The sequence below is a fragment of the Mobula birostris genome, chromosome 4, assembly GCF_030028105.1.
Source record: "Mobula birostris isolate sMobBir1 chromosome 4, sMobBir1.hap1, whole genome shotgun sequence".
In the NCBI taxonomy this organism is placed as follows: Eukaryota; Metazoa; Chordata; class Chondrichthyes; order Myliobatiformes; family Myliobatidae; genus Mobula; species Mobula birostris.
Window position 1 is genome coordinate 204,318,639 of NC_092373.1, and position 26,740 is coordinate 204,345,378.

General features: G+C 43.5%; 1 protein-coding gene across 1 annotated transcript in view; it reads left to right on the forward strand.

Annotated features, from left to right (window-relative positions):
• The window catches only part of LOC140196884 (sideroflexin-5-like), a 279,713-nt gene that overhangs the window by 58,162 nt on the left and 194,811 nt on the right, over positions 1-26,740 (forward strand). Inside the window, exons 4-7 of the mRNA XM_072256792.1 lie at positions 6,370-6,396; positions 12,592-12,646; positions 21,234-21,259; positions 22,434-22,487. Of these exons, the coding sequence (XP_072112893.1) occupies positions 6,370-6,396; positions 12,592-12,646; positions 21,234-21,259; positions 22,434-22,487 (162 nt within the window). The remainder of the gene's footprint in view (positions 1-6,369; positions 6,397-12,591; positions 12,647-21,233; positions 21,260-22,433; positions 22,488-26,740) is intronic.

Genomic DNA, 26,740 nt, shown 5'->3' on the forward strand with positions numbered 1-26,740 from the left:
TGGACTTAACATAGAATGTAGAACACTACAGCACAGGGCCTTCAGCCCATGATGTTTTAACCTCACCTAAATTCAATCTACCCACCCTCTAGGAGGGGAGGAGAAGATGGCGCAACGCAGCGTGTGCAGCTGCTCCAAAATGATATCGTATTTGTAAGTAGGTACCGTGCACAATCCTGATTTGATGGAGACAGACGTGAGAAGCACAGAGGAACATCTGGAGAAACTTCTGAAATGCCTGCTTCTCTGCCGCTGCTACTGTGCGATCGAGAATCTCCAGAGAGGAAGGCCTCAAATCCTCGGCTTTGCCTGTTGCCTGTTGCTGGAGCCGCGGTCAAAGTGCTCGGCAGAGATGGTGCTCGGTGCTAAGTATCGGAGGGCTGGTCAGAGGCTCTAAGTTTTCGGATGGACTTAAGAGTCGGCTGTGGTTGGGTACTTCCAGGGTGCTGCATCGGCAAGTTTGCGGCGCTGGATGTTCATGGCAGGGAGAGTTTTTCTTCCTTCTACTGTCTGCATGAGATGATGGGTCTTTCAAGAGACTTTGAGACTCTTTTTTACCATGCCTATGGTCTGTTCTTTATCAAGTTATGGTATTGCTTTGCACTGTTGTAACTATATGTTATAATTATGTGGTTTTTCTCAGTTTTTCAGTCTTGGTTTGTCTTCTGTTTCTGTGATATCATTCTGGAGGAACATTGTATCATTCCATAATGCATGCATTACTAGACGACAATCAAAGAGAACTGCGTGTCCTCATAATCTAATTTAATCTTCCTTCACAGCCCTCCATTTTTTTCTGGTTGGGCCAAATGGCCTATATAGAGTAATAGAGTCATAGAAAAGTACAGCACAGAAGCAGACCCTTCAGCCCATCTATAGGGTACTCAAGGTGTTGTATCTAAATGCGCGTAGTATAAGAAATAAGGTGGACGATCTTGTTACACTATTACAGATTGCCAGGTATGATCACTGAATTGTGACTGAAGGATGAATGTAGTTAGGAGCTGAATGTCTAAGATTACACGTTATATCGGAGGGATAGGAAGGTAGGCAGAGGGGGTGGTGTTGCTCTACTGGTAAAGAATGGCATTGAATCAGTAGGAAGATGTGACATAGGATCGGAAGATAATGAATCCTTGTGGGTTGAGTTAAGAAACTGCAAGGGTAAAAGGACATTGATGGCAGTTATATACAGGCCTCCCAACAGTGGATGGGAGGTGGACCACAGATTACAAAAGGAAATAGAACAGGCTTGTCAAAAGGGCAATGTTATGGTAGTCATGGGAGATTTTAACATGCAGGTCAATTGGGAAAATGGATCTCAAGAGAGTGAGTTTGTTGAATGCCTAAGAGATGGCTTCTTAGAGCAGTTTGTCGTTGAGCCTACTAGGGGATCAGCTATACTGGATTGGATGTTATGTAATGAACTGGAGGTGATTAGGGAGCTTAAGGTAAAGGAATCCTTAGGAGTCATTGATCACAATATGATTGAGTTCAACTTGAAATTTGATAGGGAGAATGTAAAGTCTGATGTAGCAGTATTTCAGTGGGGTAAAGGAAATTACAGTGGTATGAGAGAGGAGTTAGCTGAAGTAAATCAGAAGGAGCTACTGGCAGGGATGTCAGCAGAGTGCAATGGTGTGCGTTTCTGGGAGAAATGAGGAAGGTACAGGGCATATGTATTCCAAAAATGACAAAATACTCAAATGGTAAAATAGTACAACGATGGCTGACAAGGGAGGTCAAAGCTATTATAAAAGCAAAAGAAAAGGCATACAACTAAGCAAAAATTAGAGGGAAGGTAGAGGATTGGGAAGTTTTTAAAAACCTACAGAGAACAACTAAAAAAATCATAAGGGTAAAGATGAAATATGAAAGCAAGCTAGCAAATAATATCAAAGTGGATAATAAAGGTTTTTCAAGTATGTTAAAAATAAAAGAGAAGTGAGAGTGGATATAGGACTGCTAGAAAATGAGGCAGGAGAAATAACAGGGGACAAGGGGATGGCTGATGAACTAAATGAGTATTTTGCATCGATCTTCACTGTGGAAGACACTAGCAGTGTGCCAGATATTGTAGTGTGTGAAGGAAGAGAGTGGGTGCAGTTACTATTACAAGAGAGAACGTGCTCAAAAAGCTAAAAGACCTAAAGGTACATAAATCATCCAGACCAGATGAACTGCACCCTAGGGTACTGAAGATTGTGATGGCATTAGAAATGATATTTCAAAAATCGTTGGACTCTGGCATTGTGCCAGAGGACTGGAAAATTGCAAATGTCACTCTACTCTTTAAGAAAAGAGGAGAGCAGTAGAAAGGAGATTATAGACAAGTTAGTCTGACCTCAGTGGTTGGGAAGATGTTAGAGTCAATTGGTAAGGATGAGGTGATGGAGTACTTGGTGACACAGGACAAGATAGTACAAAGTCAGCATGGTTTCCTTCAAGGAAAATCCTGCCTGATGAACCTGTTGGAATTCTTTGAGGAAATTACAAGTAGTATAGATAAAGGGGATGCAGTGGATGTTGTATATTTGGACTTTCAAAAGGCCTTTGACAAGGTGTTTACCAAGATTCCATGGTATTACAGGAAAGTTACGAACATGGTTAGATCATTGGCTGATTGGTAGGAGGCAGCGAGTGGGAATAAAAGGATCCTTGCAACACACATCAAAGTTGCTAGTGAACGCAGCAGTCCAGGCAGCATCTCTAGGAAGAGGCACAGTCGACGTTTCGGGCCCAGACCCTTCCTCAGGACTAACTGAAAGAAGAGCTAGTAAGAGATTTGATCCTTTTCTGGTTGGCTGCCAGTGACTAGTGGTGTTCCACAGGGGTCGGTGTTGGAACCATTTCTTTTTATGCTGTATATAAATGATTTAGATGATGGAATAGATGGATTTGTTGCCAAGTTTGCAGATGATACGAAGATCAGTGGAGGGGCAGGTAGTGTTGAGGAAACAGGTAGGCTGCGGGAGGACTTAGACAGATTATGAGAATAGGCAAGAAAGTGGCAAATGAAATAAAATATTGGAAAATGCATGGTCATGCACCTTGGTAGTAGAAATAAATGTGCAGACTATTTTCTAAGCAGGGAGAAAATCCAAAAATCTAAGATACAAAGGGACTTGGGAGTCCTTATGCAGAACACCCTAAAGGGTAACTTAGACCATAAGCTATAGGAGCAGAAGTAGGCCATTCAGCCCATCGAGTCTGTTCATGGCTGATCAAATTCTTCCAGTCATCCCCACTTCCCTGCTTTCACCCCATACCCTTTGATGCCCTGGCAAATCAAGAACGTATCTATCTCTGCCTTAAATACCCCCAATGACTTGGCCTCCACAGCCGCTGGTGACAACAAATTCCACAGATTTAACACCCTCTGACTAAAGTAATTTCTCCTCATTTCAGTTCTAACAGGACATCCTTCAATCCTGAAGTCGTGTCCTCTTGTCCTAGAATCCCCTACCATGGGAAATAACTTTGCCATATCTAATCTGTTCAGCACTTTTAACATTTGGAATGTTTCTATGAGATCCCCCCCTCATTCTCCTGAACTCCAGGGAATACAACCTAAGAGCTCCCAGAAGCTTCTCATATGGTAACCGTTTCATTTCTGGAATCATTCTCATGAATCTTTTCTGAACCCCCTCCAATGTCAGTATATCCTTTCTAAAATAAGGAGCCAAAACTGCACACGATACTCCATGTGTGGTCTCACAAGTGCCTTATAAGACTTGAACCAGAATGGATAACTTCACTCACCTCAACACTGAACTGCCACAACAAGTGGAGAAAGGTTAACCTCCAGGTTGAGTCGGTGGTGAAGAAGGGAAATGCAATGTTGACATTCATTTCTGGAGGTACAGAATATAAGAGCAGAGATGTGATGTTGAGGCTCTATAAGGCAGTCATGAGACCATACTTGGAGTATTTTGTGTAGTTTTAGAAACATAGAAAATCTACAGCACAATACAGGCCCTCCGGCCCACAAAGCTGTGCCGAACATGCCTTTATCTAAGAACTTACCTAAGGTTACCCATAGCCCTCTATTTTTCTGAGCTCCATATACCTGTCCAGGAGTCTCTTAAAAGACCCTATCGTATCCGCCTCCACCACCATCACTGGCAGTCCATTCCACGCACTCGCTACTCCCTGCATAAAAAAATTTACCCCTGACATCTCCTCTGTATCTTCTTCCAAACATCTTAAAACTGTGCCCTGTCATGCTAGCCATTTCAGCCCTGGGAAAAAGCCTCTGGCTATAGTTTTGGGTTCCTTATTTTAGAAAGGATATACTGACATCAGATAGGGTTCAGAAAAGATTTGCAAGAATGGTTCCAGGAATGAAAGGGTTACCGTATGAGGAATGTCTGGCAGCTCTTGGGCTGTATTCCCTGGAGTTCAGGAGAATGAGGGGGGGATCTCATAGAAATATTCCAAATGTTAAAAGGTCTGAACAGATTAGATATGACAAAGTTATTTCCCATGGTAGGGGAGTCTTGAGTGGGCATGGCTTCAGGATTGAAGGACGTCCATTTAGAACAGAGATGAGGGGAAATTACTTTAGTCAGAAGGTGGTAAATCTGTGGAATTTGTTTCCACGAGCAGCTGTGGAGGCCAAGTCATTGGGGGTATTTAAGGCAGAGATAGGTTCTTGATTAGCCAGGGCATCAAAGGTCATGGGGAGAAGGCAGGAGAGTGGGGATGACTGGAAGAATTGGATCAGCCCATGAGTGAATGTCGGAGCAGACTGGAGGGGCTGAATGGCCTACTTCTGCTCCTATGGTCTTATAGATCAAGAGAAAAGCTGCAGATGCTGGAATTCCAAGCAACACACACACAAATTGCTGGAGGATCCCAGCAGAGCAGGCAGCATCGATGGGAAAAGAGTACAGTCGACGTTTCAGGCCGAGAACCTTCATCAGATTTGGAGAAAAATAGATAAGAAGTCAGAGTAAGAGGGTGTGGGGAAGGGAGGAAGAAACACAAAGTGATAGGTGAAACTGGGAGGGGGAAGGGGTGAAGTAAGGAGCCGGGAAGTTGATTGGTGAAAGAGATAACAGGGCTGGAGAAGGGGGAATCTGATAGGAAAGGACAGAAGGCCATGGGAGAAAGAAAAGTGGGAGGAACATCAGAGGCGGGTGATGGGCATGTAAAGAGATACGGTGAGAGAGGGAAAAGAGAATGGGGAATATTGAAGGAGAGGGGGTCTCCATAACCTCCGCCATCTCCAAAGGTATCCCACCACCAAGCATGTCTTTCCCTTCCCCCACTTTCTGCATTCCACTGGGATTGCTCCCTACGGAACGCATTGTCCATACTGCCCCTATATCTCCTCCCCCATTACCATTCAGAGCCCCAGACAGTCCTTCCAGGTAAGGCAACAGTTCACCTGTAAGTCTGTGGGATCACTTGCTGTAATTGGTGCTCCGGAGTGGCCTCCTGTATATTGGTGAGACCTGATGTAGATTGAGAGACCACTTCGCTGACCACCTATGCTCCATCCTCCAGGAGAATCGGGATCTCCCAGTGACCTGCCATTTTAATTCCACTTCTCATTCCCGTTCCAATATGTCCATCCATAGCCCCCTTCACTGTCGTGATGAGTCCGCACTCAGGTTGGAGGAACAATACCTCATATTGTGCTTGGGTAGCCTCCAACCTGATGGCATGAACATCAATTTCTCAAACTTCTGGTAGTGCCCCTCCCCCCACTCCTTCACCATTTCCCATCCCCATTTCCCTCCCTCACTTGCGCACCCATCGCCTCCCTCTGGTGCTCTTCCCCCTTTTTCTTTCTTCCATGTCCTTCTGTCCTTTCCAGCCCTGTATCTCTTTCAGCAATCAACTTCCCAGCTCTTTATTTCGCCTCTCCTGGTTTCACCTGCCACCTTGTGCTTCTTCCTCCCCTCCCCACCTTCTAACCCTGACTCCTCATCTTTTTCTCTCCAGTTCTGATGAAAGGACTCGGCCCGAAACGTCGACTGTACTCTTTTCCATAGATGCTACCTGTCTTACTGAGTTCCTTCAGTAATTTGTGTGTGTTGCCCACAATCCATGGACTCACTTTCAAGGACTCTTCATTTCGTGTTCTCAAAGTTTATTGCTTGCTTGCTTATTTATTTGTTTCCTTTTTGTATTTGCACAAGTTGTTGGCGTGTTTTTTGTACATTGGTTGTCTGTTCTTCCTGTTGGGTGCAATCTTTCATTGATTCTATTGTGTTTCTTATATTTACTGTGAATGGCCAGAAGAAAACAAATCTCAGGGTTGTATATGGTGGCATATGTAGCTTGATAAAAAATTAACTTTGAACTTTGACTCTGAGCATTACATCACTAATGATTTCTCCTCATTTTGCCTTTTTCTAGCTTTGGGAGGCTCAAAAAATTAAACAGGTAGGAGATATTTCTACTTAAATAAATGCTGTTGTGTTGTGAAAGTTTATCATTCATACTGCATTTCTCCAATATTTCATTGCCCTTATTAATATACATTCTATCCAATAAACAATGTCAAATTTGCAGTTTCCTATAGAAAGTGTTGATGTCAATCTTTTATGAATTTTAAGATGAGGAACACTGATCTAGAACGTAGAACATAAAAATTTACAACACATTACAGGCCCTTTGGCTCACAATGTTGTGCCGACCCTGTAACCTACTCCAGAAACTGCCTAGAATTTCCCTACTGCATATCCCTCTATTTTTCTCAGCTCCATGTACCTATCCAAGAGGCTTTTAAAAGACCCTATTGTACCCACCTCCACCACAGCCACCAGCAGTGCATTCCACGTATCCACCACTCTGTGTGAAAAATTTACCCTGACATTCCCTCGGTACCTATTTCCAAGCACCTTAAGACTATGCCCCCTCGTGTTACGCAAACATGAGGAATTCTGCAGATGCTGGAAATTCAAGCTACACACATCAAAGTTGCTGGTGAACGCAGCAGGCCAGGCAGCATCTCTAAGTAGAGGTACAGTCGATGTTTCGGGCCCTTGTGTTAGCCGTTTCAGACCTGGGAAAAAGTCTTTGGCTAGCTACACGATCAATTCCTCTCACCATCTTATACACCTCTATCACCTTTCATGTTCTGACACTCCAAGGAGAAAAGGCCAAGTTCACTCAACGTCCCATAAGGTACACCCTCCAATCCAGGCAACATCCTTGTAAATCTCCAGTGCACTCTCTCTATAGCATCCACATCCTTCCTGTACTGAGGTGAGCAGAACTGAACATGGTACTCCGAGCGGGGTCTGATCAAGGTCTTATATAGCTGTAACATTACTTCACAGCTTTTGAGTTCAATCGCACGGTTGATGAATGTCAATACACCATACACCTTCTTAACAACACTGTCAACCTGCAGCAGCTTTGTGTATCAGATGGACATGGACCCCAGGATCTCTCTGATCCTCCACACTGCCAAGAGTCTTACCATTAATATTATATTCTACCTTCAAATTTGACTTACCAAAATTTACCACTTCACACTTACCTGGGTTGAAGTCCATCTGCCACTTCTCAGCCTATTTCTGCATCCTATCGATGTTCCGCTGTAACATCTGATAATCCTCCAGACTATCCACACCACCCCGAACCTGTGTGTCATCAGCCAACTTACTAACCCACTCTTCTACTTCTTCATCTCAGTAGTTAATAAAAATCACAAAGAGGAGGGGTTCCAGAACAGATCCCTGGGGAACACCACCGGTCACCGACCTCCATGCAGAATATGACCCATCTACAACTACTCTTTGTCTTCTGTGGGAAAGCCGATTCTGGATCCACAAAGCAAGGTCCCCTTGGATCCCATGCCTCCTTACTTTCTGAGAGAGCCTTGCATGGGGTACCTCACCAATTGCCTTACTGAAATCCATATACACTACATCCACTGTTCTACCTTCATCAATGGGTTTTGTTATATCCTCAAAGAATTCAATCAGGCTGATAAGGCATGACAAAGCTGCCCTTGACAAAGCTGTGCTGACTATTCCTAATCATATTATGCCTCTCCAAATGTTCATAAATCCTGCCGCTTAGGATCTTCTCCTACAACTTACCAACCACTGAAGTCAAACTCACTGGTCTATAATTTCTTGCGTTATCTCTACTGCCTTTCTTGAACAAGGGAACAATATTTGAAACCTTCAATTCTTCAGTACTTCTCCCGTCCCTATTGATGATGCAAAGATCATCTCAAGTCTCAACAATTTCCTCCCTCACCTCCCACAGTAGCCTAGTGTATATCTCATCCGGTCCCAGTGACTTATCTAACTTAATGCTTTTCAAAAGCTCCAGCACATCCTCTTTCTTAATGTCAATATGCTCAAGCATTTCAGTCCACTGTAAGTCATCCCCATAATTGCCAAGGTCTTTTTCCCTGGTCAATACTGAAGCAAAGTATTCATTAAGTACCTCCACTATGTCCTCTGACTCCATGCACACGTTTCCACTATCGCACCTGAGTGGTCTTATTCTCACACGGCTCATCCTCTTGCTTTTCACATACTTGTAGAACACTTTGGGGTTTTCCTTAATCCTGTTCACCAAGGCATCCTCATGGCCCCTTCTGGCTCTCCTAATTCCATTCTTAAGCTGCTTCCTAGCAACCTTGTAATTTTCTAGAGCTCTAACCGTGTCTAGTTTCTTGAATCTTTCATAAGCTTTTCTTTTCTTAACTAGATTTTCAACATCCTTTGTACACCATGGTTCTTTAACCCTACCATCTTTTTCCTGCCTCAATGGAACATACCTATGCAGAACTCCATGCTAATATTCCCTGAACATTTGCCACATTTCTGCCGTGCATTTCCCTGAGAATATCTGTTCCCAATTTATACTCCCAAGTTCCTGCCTAATAGCATCATATTTCCGCCTACCCCAATTAAATATTTTCCCAAATTGTCTCTTCCTATCCCTCTCCAGCGCTATGGTGAAGTAGATAGAGTTGTGGTCACTACCTCCAAAATGCTCTTCCAACGAGAGGTCTGACACCTGACCAGGTTCATTTCCCAATACCAGATCAAGTACAGCCTCTCCTCTAGTTGGCTTACCTACATATTGTGTCAGGAAACCTTTCTGAACTCATCCAACAAACTTCACCCCATCCAAACCCCTTGCACTAAAGAGATGCCAATCAATATTAGGAAAGTTAAAATCTGCCATCACAACAACCCTATTATTATTGCACCATTCCAGAATCTGCCTCCCTATATACTCCTTGATATTCCTGTTACTATTGGGGTGTTTATAAGAAACACTCTGTGGAGTTATTGCCCCTTTCCTATTCCTGACTTCCACCCAACTGACTCAGTAGACATGCCCCCACCTCTTTTGCCTTCCTCTTTGAAACACCTAAAGCCCGGCACAATCAGCAGCCATTCCTGCTCCTGAGACATCCAGATCTCTGTAATGACCACAAAGTTCCACGTATTGATCCACGCTCTAAGTTCATCCGCCTTGTTTATGATACTCCTTGCGTTAAAATAGAAACATCTCAAACCATCAGGCTGAGTGCATCTTTGCTGTAACATCTGCCTATCCTTCCTCACAAACTCTCTACAGGCTGTATCTACTTGTGCTCCAACGTCCCCATCCTCTGCCTCTTCATTTCGGTTCACAAATCTAATTTAAACATTACCCAACAGCATAAGCAAACTTCCCCGCCAGGATATTGGTCCCCCTCAGATTCAAATGCAACCAGTCCTTTTTGTGCAGGTCTCACCTGCCCCAATGATCCAAAAATCTGAATCCCTGCCCCCTACTCCAATCCTTCAGCCACGCATTTATCCTCCACCTCATTCTATTCCTTTACTTACTCACCTACTTACAAACTAAACCCTGGTTATATTACAGAACTAAATAATTCAGAGAGTCATATCTCGTTGTGGCATTTTGTAAATTAGGCTTCCAAAGGATGGAGAATTAAAGACAAGTGACCGTAACAATGAAGCTCGTAAGGAATCCTCCAGTACTCACCCACTTCCAATTCCTAAATGGACATTGAACCAGTGAACACTACCTCATTCTTTTAAATATATATTATATCTGTTTTTGCACGATCTATTCAATATACATATACTGTAATTGATTTACTTATTTATTTATTCTAATATATTATGTATTGCATTGAACTGCTGCTGCTAATTTAACAAATTTCATGGCACATGCTGGTGATAATAAACCTGATTCTGATTCTGTAAACCTTCGTGATTCCAGTCCCACTCTAAAGAGTCTGATTCTGAGTTGACCTTTTGAAGTTATGTCCTGTTGAAGTTGTATGTGATGCTGGTGAGGCCAATGTCACCAATGGCTTATACAACCTGCACGTAAGTAGAACTGTTGACTCTGGAACCCAGATCACCGGCGCTGTAATGGCGTTACGCTACCTGCCATCCTATATCACGGCCCAAAGGGCCTGCTCCTGTGCTGTACTGTTCTATGATCAGAAAGATTTACTTAGAGTCACAGAGTACTACAGAACAGAAAAAGGCCCTTCAGCCATCTAGTCTGTGCCACCCAATCACTCTATTTTGAGTGTGATCATCAGGTAAGGCAATGGTGATAGTATCAATTAACCTATAAAATAGCCAGATACAAGTGGGGTGACTCCTGCAGCAGGAGGTCTAAAGAAGCTTCTAGAAAATACAGAATCGGCTATGCCACTAGAAAATTTATAAAACAATTAAATGTATCTAGGTGACCATATAAAAATACAATTAAGCATACTTAGACGTTAAACAAGATAAGCAAGCATAGGAATGTTAAACTACAACAAAAGTACAAGGGAAATAATAGTAACAAATCATTTGAGCCCAATTATACCCATCTGGACAAATAACCTACTAACGGTATGTCTTTGGACTGCGGGAAGAAACCGGAGCACCTGGAGGAGACCCACGTGGTCACTGGGAGAACATCCTTATAGTGGTGGAGCTGAACCTGGGTCGCGGGCGCTGTAATGGCGTAATGCTAAATGCCACACTACACTGTCACTCTTCATGCATAAGCATTCAAGTGAAATTCCTTCACAAATAAATGCTTCATTGTTGGTGGAGCAGCTTTGGCGTGGCATTAAACCAAAGACACCAACATCTCAAGCCTGAATAAAGCCGAACAAGGATAAACTTTTTATTAGTTACAGTCTTAAAATCCTGGGGAAGTACAGCATAGAAACAGGCCCTTTGGCCCATCTAGTCCATGCCGAAACCATTTAAACCTTACTCCCATTGACCTGCACCAGAACCATAGCTCTCCATATCCCTGCTGTCCATGTACCTATCCCAACTTCTCTTAAACATTAACATCGAGCCTGCGTGCACCATCCTGCTGGCAGCTCGTTCCACACTCACAACTCCCTGACTGAGGAAGTTTCCCCTCATGTTCTCCTTAAACCTTTCACCCTTCACCCTTAATCCATGACCTCTGTTTTAGTCCCACCCAACCTCAGTGGAAAAAGCCTGCTCACATTTCCCGTATGTATAACTCCTTGTAATTCTGTATACCTTGTAACAATTTTCCTACTGGCTGTATTACCACCCAACCTATCAAGACCATGAGCTGTAACTATCGTATGGAAATGCCTGTGATGCACAGTCTCAGCTAGAAATAACCATCCTATTTACTGCCCATCCTGAATTTCCCTTCAGCTGATTATTTGCTGGGTCAAAGGGCATTTCAGATTCACATTCATTGAGTTATCACATGTACATCCAAACATAGTGAAATGCTTCGTTTACATTAAGAACCAACACAACCTAAGGATGTGCTGGGGGCAGCCTGCAAGTGTCACCAAACATTCTGGCACCAACATTGTATGTCAACAATGTTCAGCAGAACAACACAAGCAACAGCAACAACAAATGCAAAAAACAACAAAACAAAAGCAAAACAAGGTGATTTATTAACCCTCTCAACTGCATTCTCCTGCCTTCTCCCCATAACCTTTGACGTCTTTGCTAATCAAGGACCTATCAATCGCAGCTTTAATTACTGTATACCCAATGACTTGGCCTCCACATTCATCTGTGGCAATGAATTCCACAGATTCCCCACCATCTGGCTAAACAAGTTCCTTCTCATCTCTGTTCTAAATGGATATCTTTCTATTCTGAGGCTGTGCCGTATGGTCCTAGACTCACCTACTACAGGAAACAGCTTCACTATGTCCACTTTATCTAGGCCTTTCAATATTCGAGAGGTTTCAATGAGGAGTTGATGAGAGATATCAGTGAGTACAGGCCCAGCCAGAGCCATCAAACGCTCCTCATACATTAACCCTTCCATTCCCAGGATCATGCTCATGAACCTTCTCTGGACCCTCTCCAATATTAACGTGTCATTTGTTATGAAGGTAGGAGAAGCTCATGATTCTCATGACTGAAAATGGCTATATTCCAGTATAAAGTATTTAGCTGAATTTACAGCTACAACTGCTGTAGTGATTTTGAACATGCCCTCTTCAATCATTAGTCATGGATTGCAAGTGCAGAATTTGAACCACTCTACCTTCATGCCCGGGCCCTGCCAGTGCTATATTGAGGCACCTGATACAGTGATATTTATTCTTTTCTTCTGATTTGTTTTAAGGCTGTTTTACATCCGGATACCAATGAGAAGATTTTGATGCCTTTCAGAATGTCAGGTATGTTTTTATAATTTTACAAGAACAGGTTCCACTCATGCTTTTATTTTTTTCAATAATGGCTCGTCACTAAAGTTGTGAATCTCTTATCAAACTCTTTTCTCTGAAATATGTAAGAATAGGCTGTTTTCTTCAGGGTTTAGCCACCTCCTGGCACAAAGCAGGAACGCATAAACACTTAGTCCTTCCAACTAGTGTGGTAGGGATTGGAAGTTCAACCTAAGAACAATTTTTGCTGATCTCTCCTCAAATTACAATTTCTGCACAATCTGTCACAAAACCGAAAATCCTCTTTGAACGTTCCCCTTTCGTAGATGGTCATGATCCCAGAGTAACTTAGCCTACTTCGTTGTCAGGAAAACTCTGACAGAACTTTGACTAACCTCCATAGATGTACAGCTTGCATCACGGCCTGGTATAGGAACATCAGTGCCCAGGAATGGAAAAGATTATAGAGAGTATTGGATACAGATCGGTCCATCACAAGCAATGCCCCCCCCCCCAACATTGAGCTACATCAACGAACGAGTGCTGCTACAAGAAAGTAGCATCTATCAACAAGGACCACCACCATCCAGACCATGTTCTCTTCTCACAACTACCATCAGACAGGAAGTACAGGAGTCTGAGGTCCCACACCACTAGGTTCAGGAACAGTTATTACCCTACAACCATCAGGTTCAGGAACAGTTATTACCCTACAACCATCAGGCAGGAAGTACAGGAGCCTGATGTCCCACACCATCAGGTTCAGGAACAGTTATTACCCTACAACCATCAGCCTCCTGAAATGACGTGGGTATCTTCACTGACCGCTACTCTGAACTGAGCCCACAACTCACTTTCAAGAACTCTTTCCAACTCACATTCTCAGTGTTATTTTTTTAAATTATTTGCACAATTTGTCTTCCTTTAAACACTTGTTTATAGTTTTTTTCATAGATAAGCTTGTATTTCTTTATTTCCCTGTAAATATCTGCAACAAAATGAATCACAGGGTAGTATACACAGTAGGTACTTTGAAAATAAAGTTAGTTTAGAGATACGTTGTGTAACAGGCCCTTCCGACCCAACAAGCTGCACCATCCAGCAACCCACCGATTTAACCCCTAGCCTAATCACAGGACAATTTATAATCACCAATTAACCTACCAACAATTTCATCCTTGGACTGGAAGGGAACCGGAGCACCCGGAGTAATGCCACGCAGTCACAAGGAGTAGGTACAAACTCCTTACAGTCAGCGCAGGAAATGAACCCCAAACTCTGGAACACTGAGCTGTAATAGCAGTGTGCTAACCATTATACTACCGTGATGCCTGAAATTTACTTTGACTTTGACTCAGCAAAACATATCCCCGCGTATCTTTTCTGAAGCACATGTTTGGTTGTAGTTATTGAAGCTGTGCAGGTATTTAGATTGACCTGAGGGTTTAGGAGAGGAGAGTTTTACTGACTTTTTTGGGATCTGGATTTCACTTTCAAAGGCAGTATTTATTGGCCATCATTCAATGCCGTTGAGAGTTGGCAATCAGCCACCTTCATGAACTGCTGCAGTCTTCTGGTGAATGTGATGACAGTGCGGTCAGAGAGATTAGAGATTAGCTTTAGTTGTACATCAAAACATACAGTGAAATGTGTCATTTTATATCAATGACCAATGCCATTCAAGGATGTGATGGGGACAGCCAGCAAGTGTTGCAACACTTCTAGTACCAACATAGTATGCCCACAACTCACTAACCCTAACCCGTAGGCCTTTGGAATGTGGGAGGAAACCAGAGCACATGGAGAAACCCACATGCTCACAGTGCAAATGTACAAGTTTCTTACAATCAGTGGCAGCAATAGAACCCCTGATCTTCTAATTGCTGGCACTGGAAAGTGTTACACTAACACTATGCTACCGTGTTGCCTTATGTGCGAATGCTCAGAGTGGTGGATAGGGTGCCTACTAAATATGGTCTTTGCCTACTAAATTGGAGCTGAGCTCATCCAGGAAGTGGAGAGTATTCTATCACACTCCTGACTCGTGCCTCTTATTTTTTATTTATTTATTGAGATACAGCGCTGAATAGGCCCTTCCTGCCCTTTGAGCCGTGCTGCCCAGCAATCCCCTGATTTAATCCTTGTCCAATCATGGAACAGTTTACAATGACCAATTAACCTGCCAACCAGTATGTCCTTGGAATGTGGGAGGAAACTGGAACACCCGGAGGAAACCCATGAGGTCACAGGGAGAATGTACAAACTCTTTATAGGCAGCGACGGGAATTGAACCCTGGTCACTGGTATTGGAAAGTGTTGTGCTATGCTACCATGGCAGTGGAAAGGCTGTGGGGTAACAGAATGTGAGGAGTCACTCATTGCTGGATAAACAAACTTTAATCTGCTCTAGTAGTAATACAAAAGGTGCTGGAGGTTCTCACTGAGTCAGCAAGATCTCTGGAGGGATAGTTGACGTTTCAGGCCAAGGTCCTTCATATATCTGGTTCAGATGACTCACTGGCCAGTGGTGATGGCAACACTACCCCTCCTCCCAACACCTCGAGTCATACCAGATGGTTAGACTCTCTTGTCAGAGATGGAAATTGTCCAGCACTTCGGTGATGTAGTATCACCTACCAAGTATCAACACACGCGTGACTCGTGTCCAGGGCTTGCTGCACGTAGGGCTGGACCACTCTGTTTGCTGAGGAGATGCAGACAGTTTTGTAAATTTCCATGCTTTACTTCATTTCAGAGTGAAACAATAATTATCCCAAAAACAAGAGTAAGTCACTAGTTAATTGTTGTTGGAATTCTTTGTATTTGTTACATATTTAACAGAAGTGCTGATGCCAGCAGTGTGTGTGTGTGTGTGTGTGTGTGTATGTACGTAGGGGAATGTTTAACATGTCATTCAGGGACAGGGGTGTCAGGAGATTGGACTCTGATGCCACTTTGCTGTTGGAGGCTGTCCTGCCCGGATAATATCAGCTACTGTTCTCTAGATTCAGATTCATTTATCACTTGTACATCGAAACATGCAGTGAAATACATCATTTGTGTTAACGACCAACACAACCTAAGGGTGTGCTGGGGCAGCCCGCAAGTGTCACCACACACTCTGACACCAACGTAGCGTACCCACAACGCTCAGAACATAGAAATATAGAAACATAGAAAATAGGTGCAGGAGTCGGCCATTCAGCCCTTCGAGCCTGCACCGCCATTCAGTATGATCATGGCTGATCATCCAACTCAGAACCCTGTACCAGCCTTCCCTCCATACCCCCTGATCCCTTTAGCCACAAGGGCCATATCTAACTTCCTCTTAAATATAGCCAATGAACTGGCCTCAACTGTTTCCTGTGGCAGGGAATTCCACAGATTCACCACTCTCTGTGTGAAGAAGTTTTTCCTCATCTTGGTCCTAAAAGGCTTCCCCTTTATCCTCAAACTGTGACCCCTCATTCTGGACGTCCCCAACATCGGGAACAATCTTCCTGCATCTAGCCTGTTCTATCCCTTTAGAATTTTATATGTTTCAATCAGATCTCCCATCAATCTTCTAAATTCCAGAGAGTACAAGCCTAGTCGATCCAGTCTTTCATCATATGAAAGTCCTGCCGTCCCAGGAATCAATCTGGTGAACCTTCTTTGTACTCCCTCTATGGCAAGAATGTCTTTCCTCAGATTAGGGGACCAAAACTACACACAATACTCCAGGTGTGGTCTCACCAAGGCCTTGTATAACTGCAGTAGTACCTCCCTGCTCCTGTACTCGAATCCTCTTGCTATGAATGCCAGCATACCATTCGCCTTTTTCACCACCTGCTGTACCTGCATGCCCACTTTCAATGACTGGTGTACAATGACACCCAGGTCTCGTTGCACCTCCCCTTTTCCTAATTGGCCACCATTCAGATAATAATCTGCTTTCCTGTTCTTGCCACCAGAGTGGATATCCTCACATTTATCCACATTAAATTGCATCTGCCATGAATTTGCCCACTCACCTAACCTATCCAAGTCACCCTGCATCCCCTTAGCATCCTCCTCACAGCTAACACTGCCGCCCAGCTTTGTGTCATCCGCAAACTTGGAGATGCTGCATTTAATTCCCTCATCTAAGTCATTAATATATATTGTAAACAACTGGGGTCCCAGCACTGAGCCTTGCAGTACCCCACTAGTCACTGCCTGCCATTCTGAAAAGGTCCCATTTATTCCCACTCTTTGCTTCCTGCCTGCCAACCAATTCTCTATCCACATCAATACCATACCCCCAATACCGTGTGCTTTAAGTTTGCACACTAATCTCCTGTGTGGGACCTTGTCAAAAGCCTTTTGAAAATCCAAATATACCACATCCACTGGTTCTCCCCATCCACTCTACTAGTTACATACTCAAAAAATTCTATGAGATTCTTCAGACATGATTTTCCTTTCACAAATCCATGCTGACTTTGTCCAATGATTTCACTGCTTTCCAAATGTGCTGTTATCACATCTTTGATAACTGACTCTAGCATTTTCCCCACAGCCGATGTTAGGCTTACCGGTCTATAATTCCCCGGTTTCTCTCCCTCCTTTTTTAAAAAGCGGGGTTACATTAGCCACCCTCCAATCCTCAGGAACTAATACAGAATCTAAAGAGTTTTGAAAAATTATCACTAATGCATCCACTATTTCTTGGGCTACTTCCTTAAGCACTCTAGGATGCAGACCATCTGGCCCTAGGGATTTATCTGCTTTTAATCCCTTCAATTTACCTAACACCACTTCCCCACTAACATGTATTTCCCTCAGTTCCTCCATCTCACTAGACCCTCGGTCCCCTACTATTTCCGGAAGATTATTTATGTCCTCCTTAGTGAAGACAGAACCGAAGTAGTTATTCAATTGGTCTGCCATGTCTTTGTTCCCCATAATCAATTCACCTGTTTCTGACTGTAAGGGACCTACATTTGTCTTAACCAATCTTTTTCTTTTCACATGTCTATAAAATCTTTTACAGTCAGTTTTTATGTTCCCTGCCAGCTTTCTCTCATAATCTTTCCTAATTAAGCCCTTTGTCCTCCTCTGCTGGACTCTGAATTTCTCCCAGTCCTCAGGTGTGCCGCTTTTTAACATAAGCAATAATGACAACACAATAACAAAAGCAAAACAGCCCCCTTTCCTCTCTCACATTCACCCACCCTCCCACAAACACAGAAAGGCCGCCTCTGGACTTCCAACCTCCAGTGGACTCGGACTCGCAGACTGAGAGCCTCCAACTGCTGGACTCAGAACCAGGTTTAATATCTCCAGCAAATGTCGTGAAATTTGTTAACTTTGCAGCAGCAGCAGTTCTATGCAATACATAAGAATAGAGTAAAAGAACTGTGAATTACAGTAAGTGTGTATATATTACTCCTGATGGTAGCAATGAGAACAGGGCATGACTTGGGTTATGGGGGTTCTTAATGATGGACGCCACCTGTTTAGGCATTCGCTCCTTGAAGACGTGCTGGATACTACGGAGGCTGGTGCTCATGATAGAGATGACTAAGTTTACAGCTCTTTACAGCTTACTTTCTTCCTGTGCATTAGTTCACCTGCCCCCCCTCCCCCATGCTAGTTAGAATGCTCTTCACGGTATATCTGTAGAAATTCCCAAGTATTTTTGGAAACAAACCGAATCTCCTCAAACTTCGAATGAACTATAGCCTTCTTTGTAGCTGCATCAATATGTTGGGTCCAGGTTAGATCTTCAGGGATATTGACACCCAGGAGTTTGAAATCGCTCACTCTTTCCACTTCTGATCCCTCTATGAGGACTAGTGTGTGTTCCCTTGTCTTACTCTTTCTGACGTCCACAATCAGCTCTTTTTCTTATCGACACATCGACTCAGGTGCTTCAACTACCGGGCCTCAACTTCATTTTAAAATGGGAGCATTAGTGCACAAGGCCTGGATCATTATTGGGCACTTCACTGACCATTATGTATCGTCTGAGGTAATTCAAAGTCGAGTTTATTGTCATATGCACAGTACATAGAACATAACAGCACAGTACTTTGGGACATGATCTTGTGTCGACCTGTTAAGCTACTTTAAGATCAATCTATCTCCTTGCCCCACACATAGTCCTCCATTTATCTATCAACCATTTACCTTTTAAATGTCCCAAATGTATTCTGCCTCGACCACTACCCCTGGCAGGGTATTCCACATACTCACCGCTCTGTGTAAAAAAGCTTATCTCTGACGTCTCTCCCCACCTCCGATATTCTCCTCCAATCACCTTAAAATGATGCCTTTTCCAACCTGGGGAAAAAGCCTCTGGTTGTCCACTCGATCTGTGCCTCTTAACAACTTGTACATCTCTACCAGGTGCAATGAAAAACTACTTGCAGCAGCATCATCGGCACGTAGCATCAGATAGGCAGCATTCTCATGAGAAACATCAATTAAACATGAATAATACTTCTACAAGAAAGAACACAATTAGAACAGAAATAAAACAAAGTCCACTGCAGTTCAAAGTGATCAAAGTGGTCACGGTGTTGCCAAACTGCAGTGATTAGGATTGTGCCGAATGGTTGAAGGGAAGTAGCTGTTCTTGTACATAATACTGGGAAGCGGAGATAGATGGTGAACAGTTCTTAGAAAATTTCAGTGCACATGCTAATTCATTGCAAAGGCAGCTATACTTTGAATCTTTTGGGTGCACCTCCTGTTGGGTGCCATTACAGAAAATCTTTCCTACCAAATGCAAGAAGCAAATACAACAGATCATCTCTGTGCGAAAGGAGAACACACAATAGTCTCTGTTTTATGATTTCAGAAGTTATTATTGCACGTTATTGCACATCGGTAAATTATTATTGTGTACATTATGTTTATTATTAGTTAAGTCTGTACACTGCTAAGTGTGTTTTTAAATGTTGCTGTTGTAATGAAAGAATTTCGCACTCGGGATCAATAAACTTCAACAACAACAACAACACCAACTACTCCTCCTCATCATCATCATCATCAACCTCCTCCTCCTCCTCCAAGCATCACAGGGTGGTGAAAAAAAGCATTTAGTATGCTGGCCTTTATCAGTCTGTACATCACTGAGTACAGGAGTAGGGACATTACATTCCAGCTGTATCATAAACACAAAATAATCTGCAGATGCTGGGATCAAAGCAACACACAACACACTGGAGGAACTCAGCAGGGCGGGCAGCATCCGTGGAAACGATGAGTCGACGTTTCGGGCCGGAACCCTTCTTCAGGACTGAAGAGGGGAGGGGCAGAGGCCCTATAAAGAAGGTGGGGGAGGGTGGGAAAGAGAAGGCCGGTAGGTCCAGTTGAAAAACCAGTAATTTGAAAGACAAAGGGGTTGATAGGCAGGAAAACAATGGGTAGTAGAAGGAGGCGGAACCATGAGAGAGGTGATAGGCAGCTGGTATCAGTTGTTGGTGAGGCTACTGTGTGTAGCTTGTCATGTATTATGTGTATACCCTTTATAAGAAAGACATAGTTAATCTGGAAAAAGTGCAGGAAAGATTTGCAAGGATAAACAAGGGATACTGCAAGTGCAGGGAGTCTGGATCAACACACACTAAACAATGAAGGAACTCAGAGGTCACGATAGCATCTATGAGGAGAATAAACAGTCAAAATTTTAGGCTGAGACGTTTCATCTGGGTTTACAAGGATATTGCCTAGATTAGAGGGTCTGATTTACAGTATATAGAAAGGCTGGCCAGGCTAGGAATTTATTCCTTGGAATGTAGGAGGATAAGGGGCAAACTCAAGAGAATTATTAAAATTATGAGAGGCAAAGATAAGGTGAGCATTAACACTGTCTTCTCCAAGTTAGTTAGTTAAGCCCATCACCCCTAGTCGACAGCAGCTCGCCAGAATCCTCTGTCCTGGGCCTGTCCTTCAAGCTGTCCCCAGGCGTAGCCCATCCTCTTGGTGTCAGCACCAAAGTCGCATTGCCAGTGTTCTTTGACGGGCCTCTCTTCCACTTTGCCCAGTGGTTTCACATTCGTGCTTGCATGGTGACGTTGGTTCATGTTCCAGTGGTAGTGGTCCTGGATGATAGAAGGATGATTGGCCTTCTGGCTTTGATGGAGATGCAGCTTTCACCACACAAATTCATACGTCTTCTAAGTGAAGATGCTGCTTCTCCCAGAGATGAGGTCTTTGGATTTTCTGCTGGCATTTCTGTAGCTCTGTGTTTTTGTGGGATGGTGTTGCTAACCCCATTTCCAAGCCTCCTCCTTTCACAGCCAGGCTTGGGACCATCGAGGTTTTCCACAAGTTAGGGGAGACCAAAACTAAGAGACATAGGTTTAGATTGAGAGACAAATAATTAAAGAGGACCTGAGGGGAAACTTTTTCATACTGAGGGTAGTGAGTGTATAAAACAAGCTGTCAGAGGAAGTGGGCTGAAGCTGCTACAACAGTATAATTTTTTTTAAACTGTAACCCCACACCCTGATTTAATTTAAAGGGTCAGAGAAGAATTGAAAGTGTGTAAAGAGGGTATGCAGGGGAAGGGAAATGTAGAATGTGGTCACAATGATGAAAATCATTTCAATGTCTGTCTTTCTTACAGGTTATATTCCTTTTGGGACACCAATTGTAAGTATCTATGGAAATGTATACCAATTAAATCGACAACGTCCATAGTCAGCTATAACACACGCCAAATAAAAACTGCATTGGGAAGTGCAAAGTACAAAGACCTTATATGAACCCTCATACTTGGCCTAACCATAAGATATAGGAGCAGAATTAGGCCATTTGGCCCACCAACTCTGCTCTGTCATTTCATCATGGCTGATCCAAATTTCCTCTCAGCCCCAATTGCCTTCTCCCTGTATAACTTTTTACCCTTACTCAACAAGAATCTGTCAACCACTGCCTTAAATATACACAAAAACTTGGCCTCCACAGTTGCCTGCGGCAATGAATTCCACAGATTCATCCACTCTCTAGCTAAAGAAATTCCTCCTCATTTCCGTTTTAAGAGAACACTTCTCTATCCTGAGGCTGTGTCCTCTGATCCTGGACTCTCCCACCATAGGAAACATCCTCTCCATATGCACTCTATCAAGCCCTTTCAACATTCGATAGGTTTCAAATAGATCACCCCTCGTTCTTCAGAATTCCAGCAAGTACAGGCCAAGAGCCATCAAACGCTCTTCATATGATAAGTCGTTAAATCGTGCAATCTTTTTTGTGAACCTCCTTTGAACCCTCTCCAGTGTCAGCACATCACGACTTTGAGGAATTAGTGACAGGAGGGTCAATATTAAAACACACACAAATGCTGGAAGAACTCAGCAAGTCAGCCAGCATCTATGGAGAGGAACAGATGGTCAATATTTCAGGCTGAGACCTTTCATCAGTTATGACTTGCTGAGTTGCTCCAGCATTTTGTGTACATTGACTTAGGTCTTGTCTTGTGGTCTCCGCTGGATAAAGAGTCAGGTTTCCTTTCCTCATGTCAGTTACTGAACTGGATGAGGTCTTAATGACAGGAGGCCAGAGATTGAAGTTTAGAGAGTTGGCAGACTGAGGAGAACGTGGGGAGTGGTGTTGCCATGGAGGCATTGAACTATGAGACATGAGGGAATATAAACAGTGAGGAGGAATGAACTATTGACAAAAGACTGGTATTTGTCCATGAAGTCCACCTCTTGTCTCAGGTGGCTCCAGGTGTTCAGAAAGCAGTGACCAGAATGTTTTAACCCCTGACATTTTGCTTAGTTGACTGGCTGCAGAATCTGATTATTACCTCTGCTCTCTGTAGGTGGTTGGCCTTCTGCTTCCCCAGCAGACCCTGGCAACTACTGTTTTCTGGCAGGTAAGCATCACAGTTTCGGCACCAGGACACAGCCTAGGTAAACAAATGTGTGTGCACTATCCTTTTCTCGAGGGTACAGAACCAACCGCTTGTGGCTAATCATTCCCTGGTATCTAAACCTTTAAAACCATTCTGCTGTTCTCCATCTGTTGGTTCTCTAGTTCCTAGGTTCACCCACTGGCTTTTCTCCCTCTGAGGTCAGCACTCAATAGCTAAAGTCCAACAGGGCGACAAGGTAATGCTTCCCTCCCTCTCTGCAGTCATAGAGTCAAAATTCAAGTTTATTTTTCGCATGTACAGTACATTGAAACATACAGTACATTGAAACATACAGTGAAATGCAACTTCCATCATCTCAGAGGGATCCTACCACCAAACGTATCTGTACCTTCCCCCTCTCTCCACTTACCGCAGGAATCGCTCCCTCCATGATTCTCTTGTCCATTTGTCCCTCCCCCACTTATCCCTGCAAGCAGCTAAAGTGCTGCATCTGCCCGTTCACCTCCTACCTCACCTTCTTTCAGGTGAGGCAACACTTCACCCGCGGATCTGCTGGGGTCATCTCTTGTCTCTGGTGCGGTCTCCTCTATATCGGTGAGACCCATTATAAATTGGAGGACTACTTCACTGACCACCTCCAAGGGATTTCCCAGTGGCCAACCATTTTAATTCCGATTCCCATTCCACTTCTGATATGTTGCTTCATGGCCTCCTCTTGTGCCACGATGAGGCCACCCTTGGGGTGGAGGAGCAACACTTTATATTCCATCCAGGTAGCCTCGAACCTGATGGCATGAACATCGATTACTCCTTCTGGTAAAAAAAATTACCACTCTTCTATTACCATCTCCCCTCTCTGGCCCCTTACCATTTCTCAATTGCCTGTCACCTCCCACTAGGTCTTTCCTCCTTCCCTTTCTCTCATAGTCCACTCTCCTCTCCTATCAGATTCCTTTCTCTCCAGCCCCTGACCTTTCCCACCCACCTGGCTTCACCTATCACCTTCCCGCTATCCTCCTTCCCCTCCCCCCACCTTTTTATTCTGGCATCTTCCCCCTTGCTTTCAGTACTCATGAAGGGTCTTGGCCTAAAAGGTCGACTATTTACTTTTTTCCATGGATGTTGCCTGACCTGCTGAGCTCCTCCAGCATTTTGTGTGTGTTGCAATGAAATGTGTAGCTTGCGTTAACAGCCCAAGGGTGTGCAGAGGGCAGCCCACAAGTGTTGCCACACATTCCAGTCGCATCATAGCTTGCCCATAATATTTGGCAGAAAAACACAAAACACAACAAGCACCAAAACAACAAAAGCCAAATATGCCCCATTCCTCCCTCCCTTCCTCCCCCGCTTCCCCACCATGCACATATAGTCCACTAACCCCAGGACAGTCCATATTCTTTGGCCTCCCATGGAACTGGATGTGGACTTGAACTGGCAGACATTGGGCCTTCAACTACCCTAGGGGACCTGCAGAGATTCACAGACTCAGGACTTCAGCCAATTGGACTTAGCTTCCAAACGACCGACTCGATCCTTGACAGGATCTGTCTCGAAACCTGGATTCACTCATGAGGGGACCCTGAGCACTGGACATCCGAACTTCAGTCTCACCAAATCACAAACCCAGGGAGTCATCGGACTTTGTTCTTCTTGCCTGTATAGAATTCCTACTCCAGAATCCACTGACAACTCTTTGACCTTAGGTGAGCCACCAATCTTTGTCCATGTGGTCTGACATCCAGACATCATGGCCCATCCCACACACTTCATTGTTGTGTTGTTATCCTATTTCATTTAGAAGGGAAACATCCTTTGGCCCAACTAGTCCACGTTGACCAAGAGGCCGCTTCAGAGTTAGTCCCACTTTCCAACATTTGTCCCATATCCCTCTAAACCTTTCCTATTCATGTACCTGTCCAACCTTCTTTTAAAGTGGAATGTTGAAGCCATGAGCCATAAGCCCTACTCCTTCAATTGAGTCCTATTGCACAAATAATCTCCGTTCATCATTTTGCCCCAGTGCTGTTGTTTTGGCTCTAAATATTCAACCTCAAGTTCAAGTTTATAATGATGGGCAGACATACCCGGAGTATGAAAGGCATGAAAATTAGCATTGTGCAGCAGCAGCAGCACAGAACATTACAAACATGGCAAATATCAATTACATAAATTTAAATTAACATAAATTATATATAACTTATACAACAAGAGGTTCAGTAACTATGACTTATTGACTATGAATGTAGAATAGTACAGCACAGTACAGGCCCTTCGGTAGACATTGTTGTGCCAACTTTTTAACCCACTCCATATCTATTGCTTCCCTCCTACATAGCCCTCCATTTTTCTATCATCCATGTGGCCACATAAGAGTCTCTGAAATATCCCCAACCTTCATTATGTCATGGACCAATACCATTAGGCAAGGTGTCCATGGTCCCTAGATTGAGAACCCCTGATCTAAAGGAATTCTCAGTGAAGGTTCAGCTGGTTGATCGCAGAAATGGAAGCATTGACTTCTGAGGAAAGGCGAAACAGGTTGGGTCTATACTCACTGGAGGTCTGCAGAATGAGAAGTGCTCTTATTTAACAAACACAAGGAAGTTCTGCAGATGCTGGAAATCCAAAGCAACACACACAGAATGTTGGAGGAACTCATCAGACCAGGAAGCATCTATGGAAAAGAGTAAACAGTTGATGTTTCAGGCCGAGGCCCTTCCAGGGTTACATTCGTGCCCTGGTGTCCATGGGGAGGGAGCATGCGGTCACTATGGGTACATACAGTGAGGGACTTTTGGGAACTCTCTCCAAGGGAATTGAGTGTTTTATAGACAGTATTGATCATATTTTAATTTGAGATTCTTAACTGTCTTGTTGTTTGTATTTTGTGTGTGAATAAATTTTTATAGTTTTGTTATAAAAAAGAACCCCTGTATAAAGGAGACATCAGTGACATCTACTGGTACACAGCAATTACTGAAGGAGTTGGAAGTTGTTTATATTCTGTTCTGAATGGATTTTACTTCTCCTTGAGCCTTATTACTACACACTTCCATTGTCATTACCTCTCCCTGAAGGGCAGGATTTGTTGCACTCTTGCTTAGTTGCGAACGATAGAGTAGGGAAAAAAATCCTCTGGCGAGTATTAAAGAGCCGGTTTTGCTTGGCGCAACTACAATACTTTGGTGCAGTGGGTGCAAACCTACATCTTACCCTACCATTCACCATTACACATCCTTCCACTTCACCTTCATATAGGTCACTGTTAATAAAACAAATGGTGTATGAAGTACATTTTGTACAGAGATTAGTCTGCTATTTAACATGCTCCCAGTGGCCACTTTATTTGATACACCTGTAAACCTGCTCATTAATGCAAATATGTAATAATCAATCATGTGGCAGCAACTTAGTGCATCAAAGCATACAGACATGGTCAAGAGGTTCAGTTGTTAGTCGGACCAAACATCAGAATGAGGAAGAAATGTGATCTAAGTGACTTTGAACATGGAATGGTCGTTGGTGTCAGATGGGGAGGTTTGAGTATCTCAGAAACTGCTGATCTGGTATTTTCACGCACGCTAGTCTTTAGAGTTTACAGAGAATTGTGCAAAAAGTAAAAACCATCCAGTGAGCAGCAGTTCTGTGGGAGAAAATGCCTTGTTAATGAGAGAGGTCAGAGAAGAATGGCCAGACTGGTTCAAGCCGACAGGAAGGTGACAGTAACTCAGATAGTCACGTGTTACAACAGTGGTGTGCAGAAGAGCATCTCTGACTGCACGTTGAACCTAGAAGTGGATGAGCTACTGCAGCAGAAGACCATGAGCATGCAGGAGGTACCTAATAAAGTGGCCACAGAGTGTATTTATCAGTTTCTGGAGCCCAAATTGCATTGTAAAAAACAGTATCAAATCAACTCAATAAGACTCAGATTCATTTATTTATCACGTGTACATTGAAACATAGAGGGAAATCTGTCGTTTGCGTTAACAACCAACGCAACCTGAGGAAGTGCTGGGGGCAGCCCACAATTGTCACTGCACATTCTGGCGTCAACTTAGCATACTCAACATGTTGAGCAGAACAATACAGAACACAACAAGCAATGAAACAACAACATACCAACAAAAGCAAAAGTAAGAAAAGATATCCACGAGCTTCTACCTGCCAGCAGAAGTAATGGATGCGGGTTTGATTTCAGCATTTAAGAGAAGTTTGGTTAAGTACATGGATGGGAGGAGGATGGTGGGCTC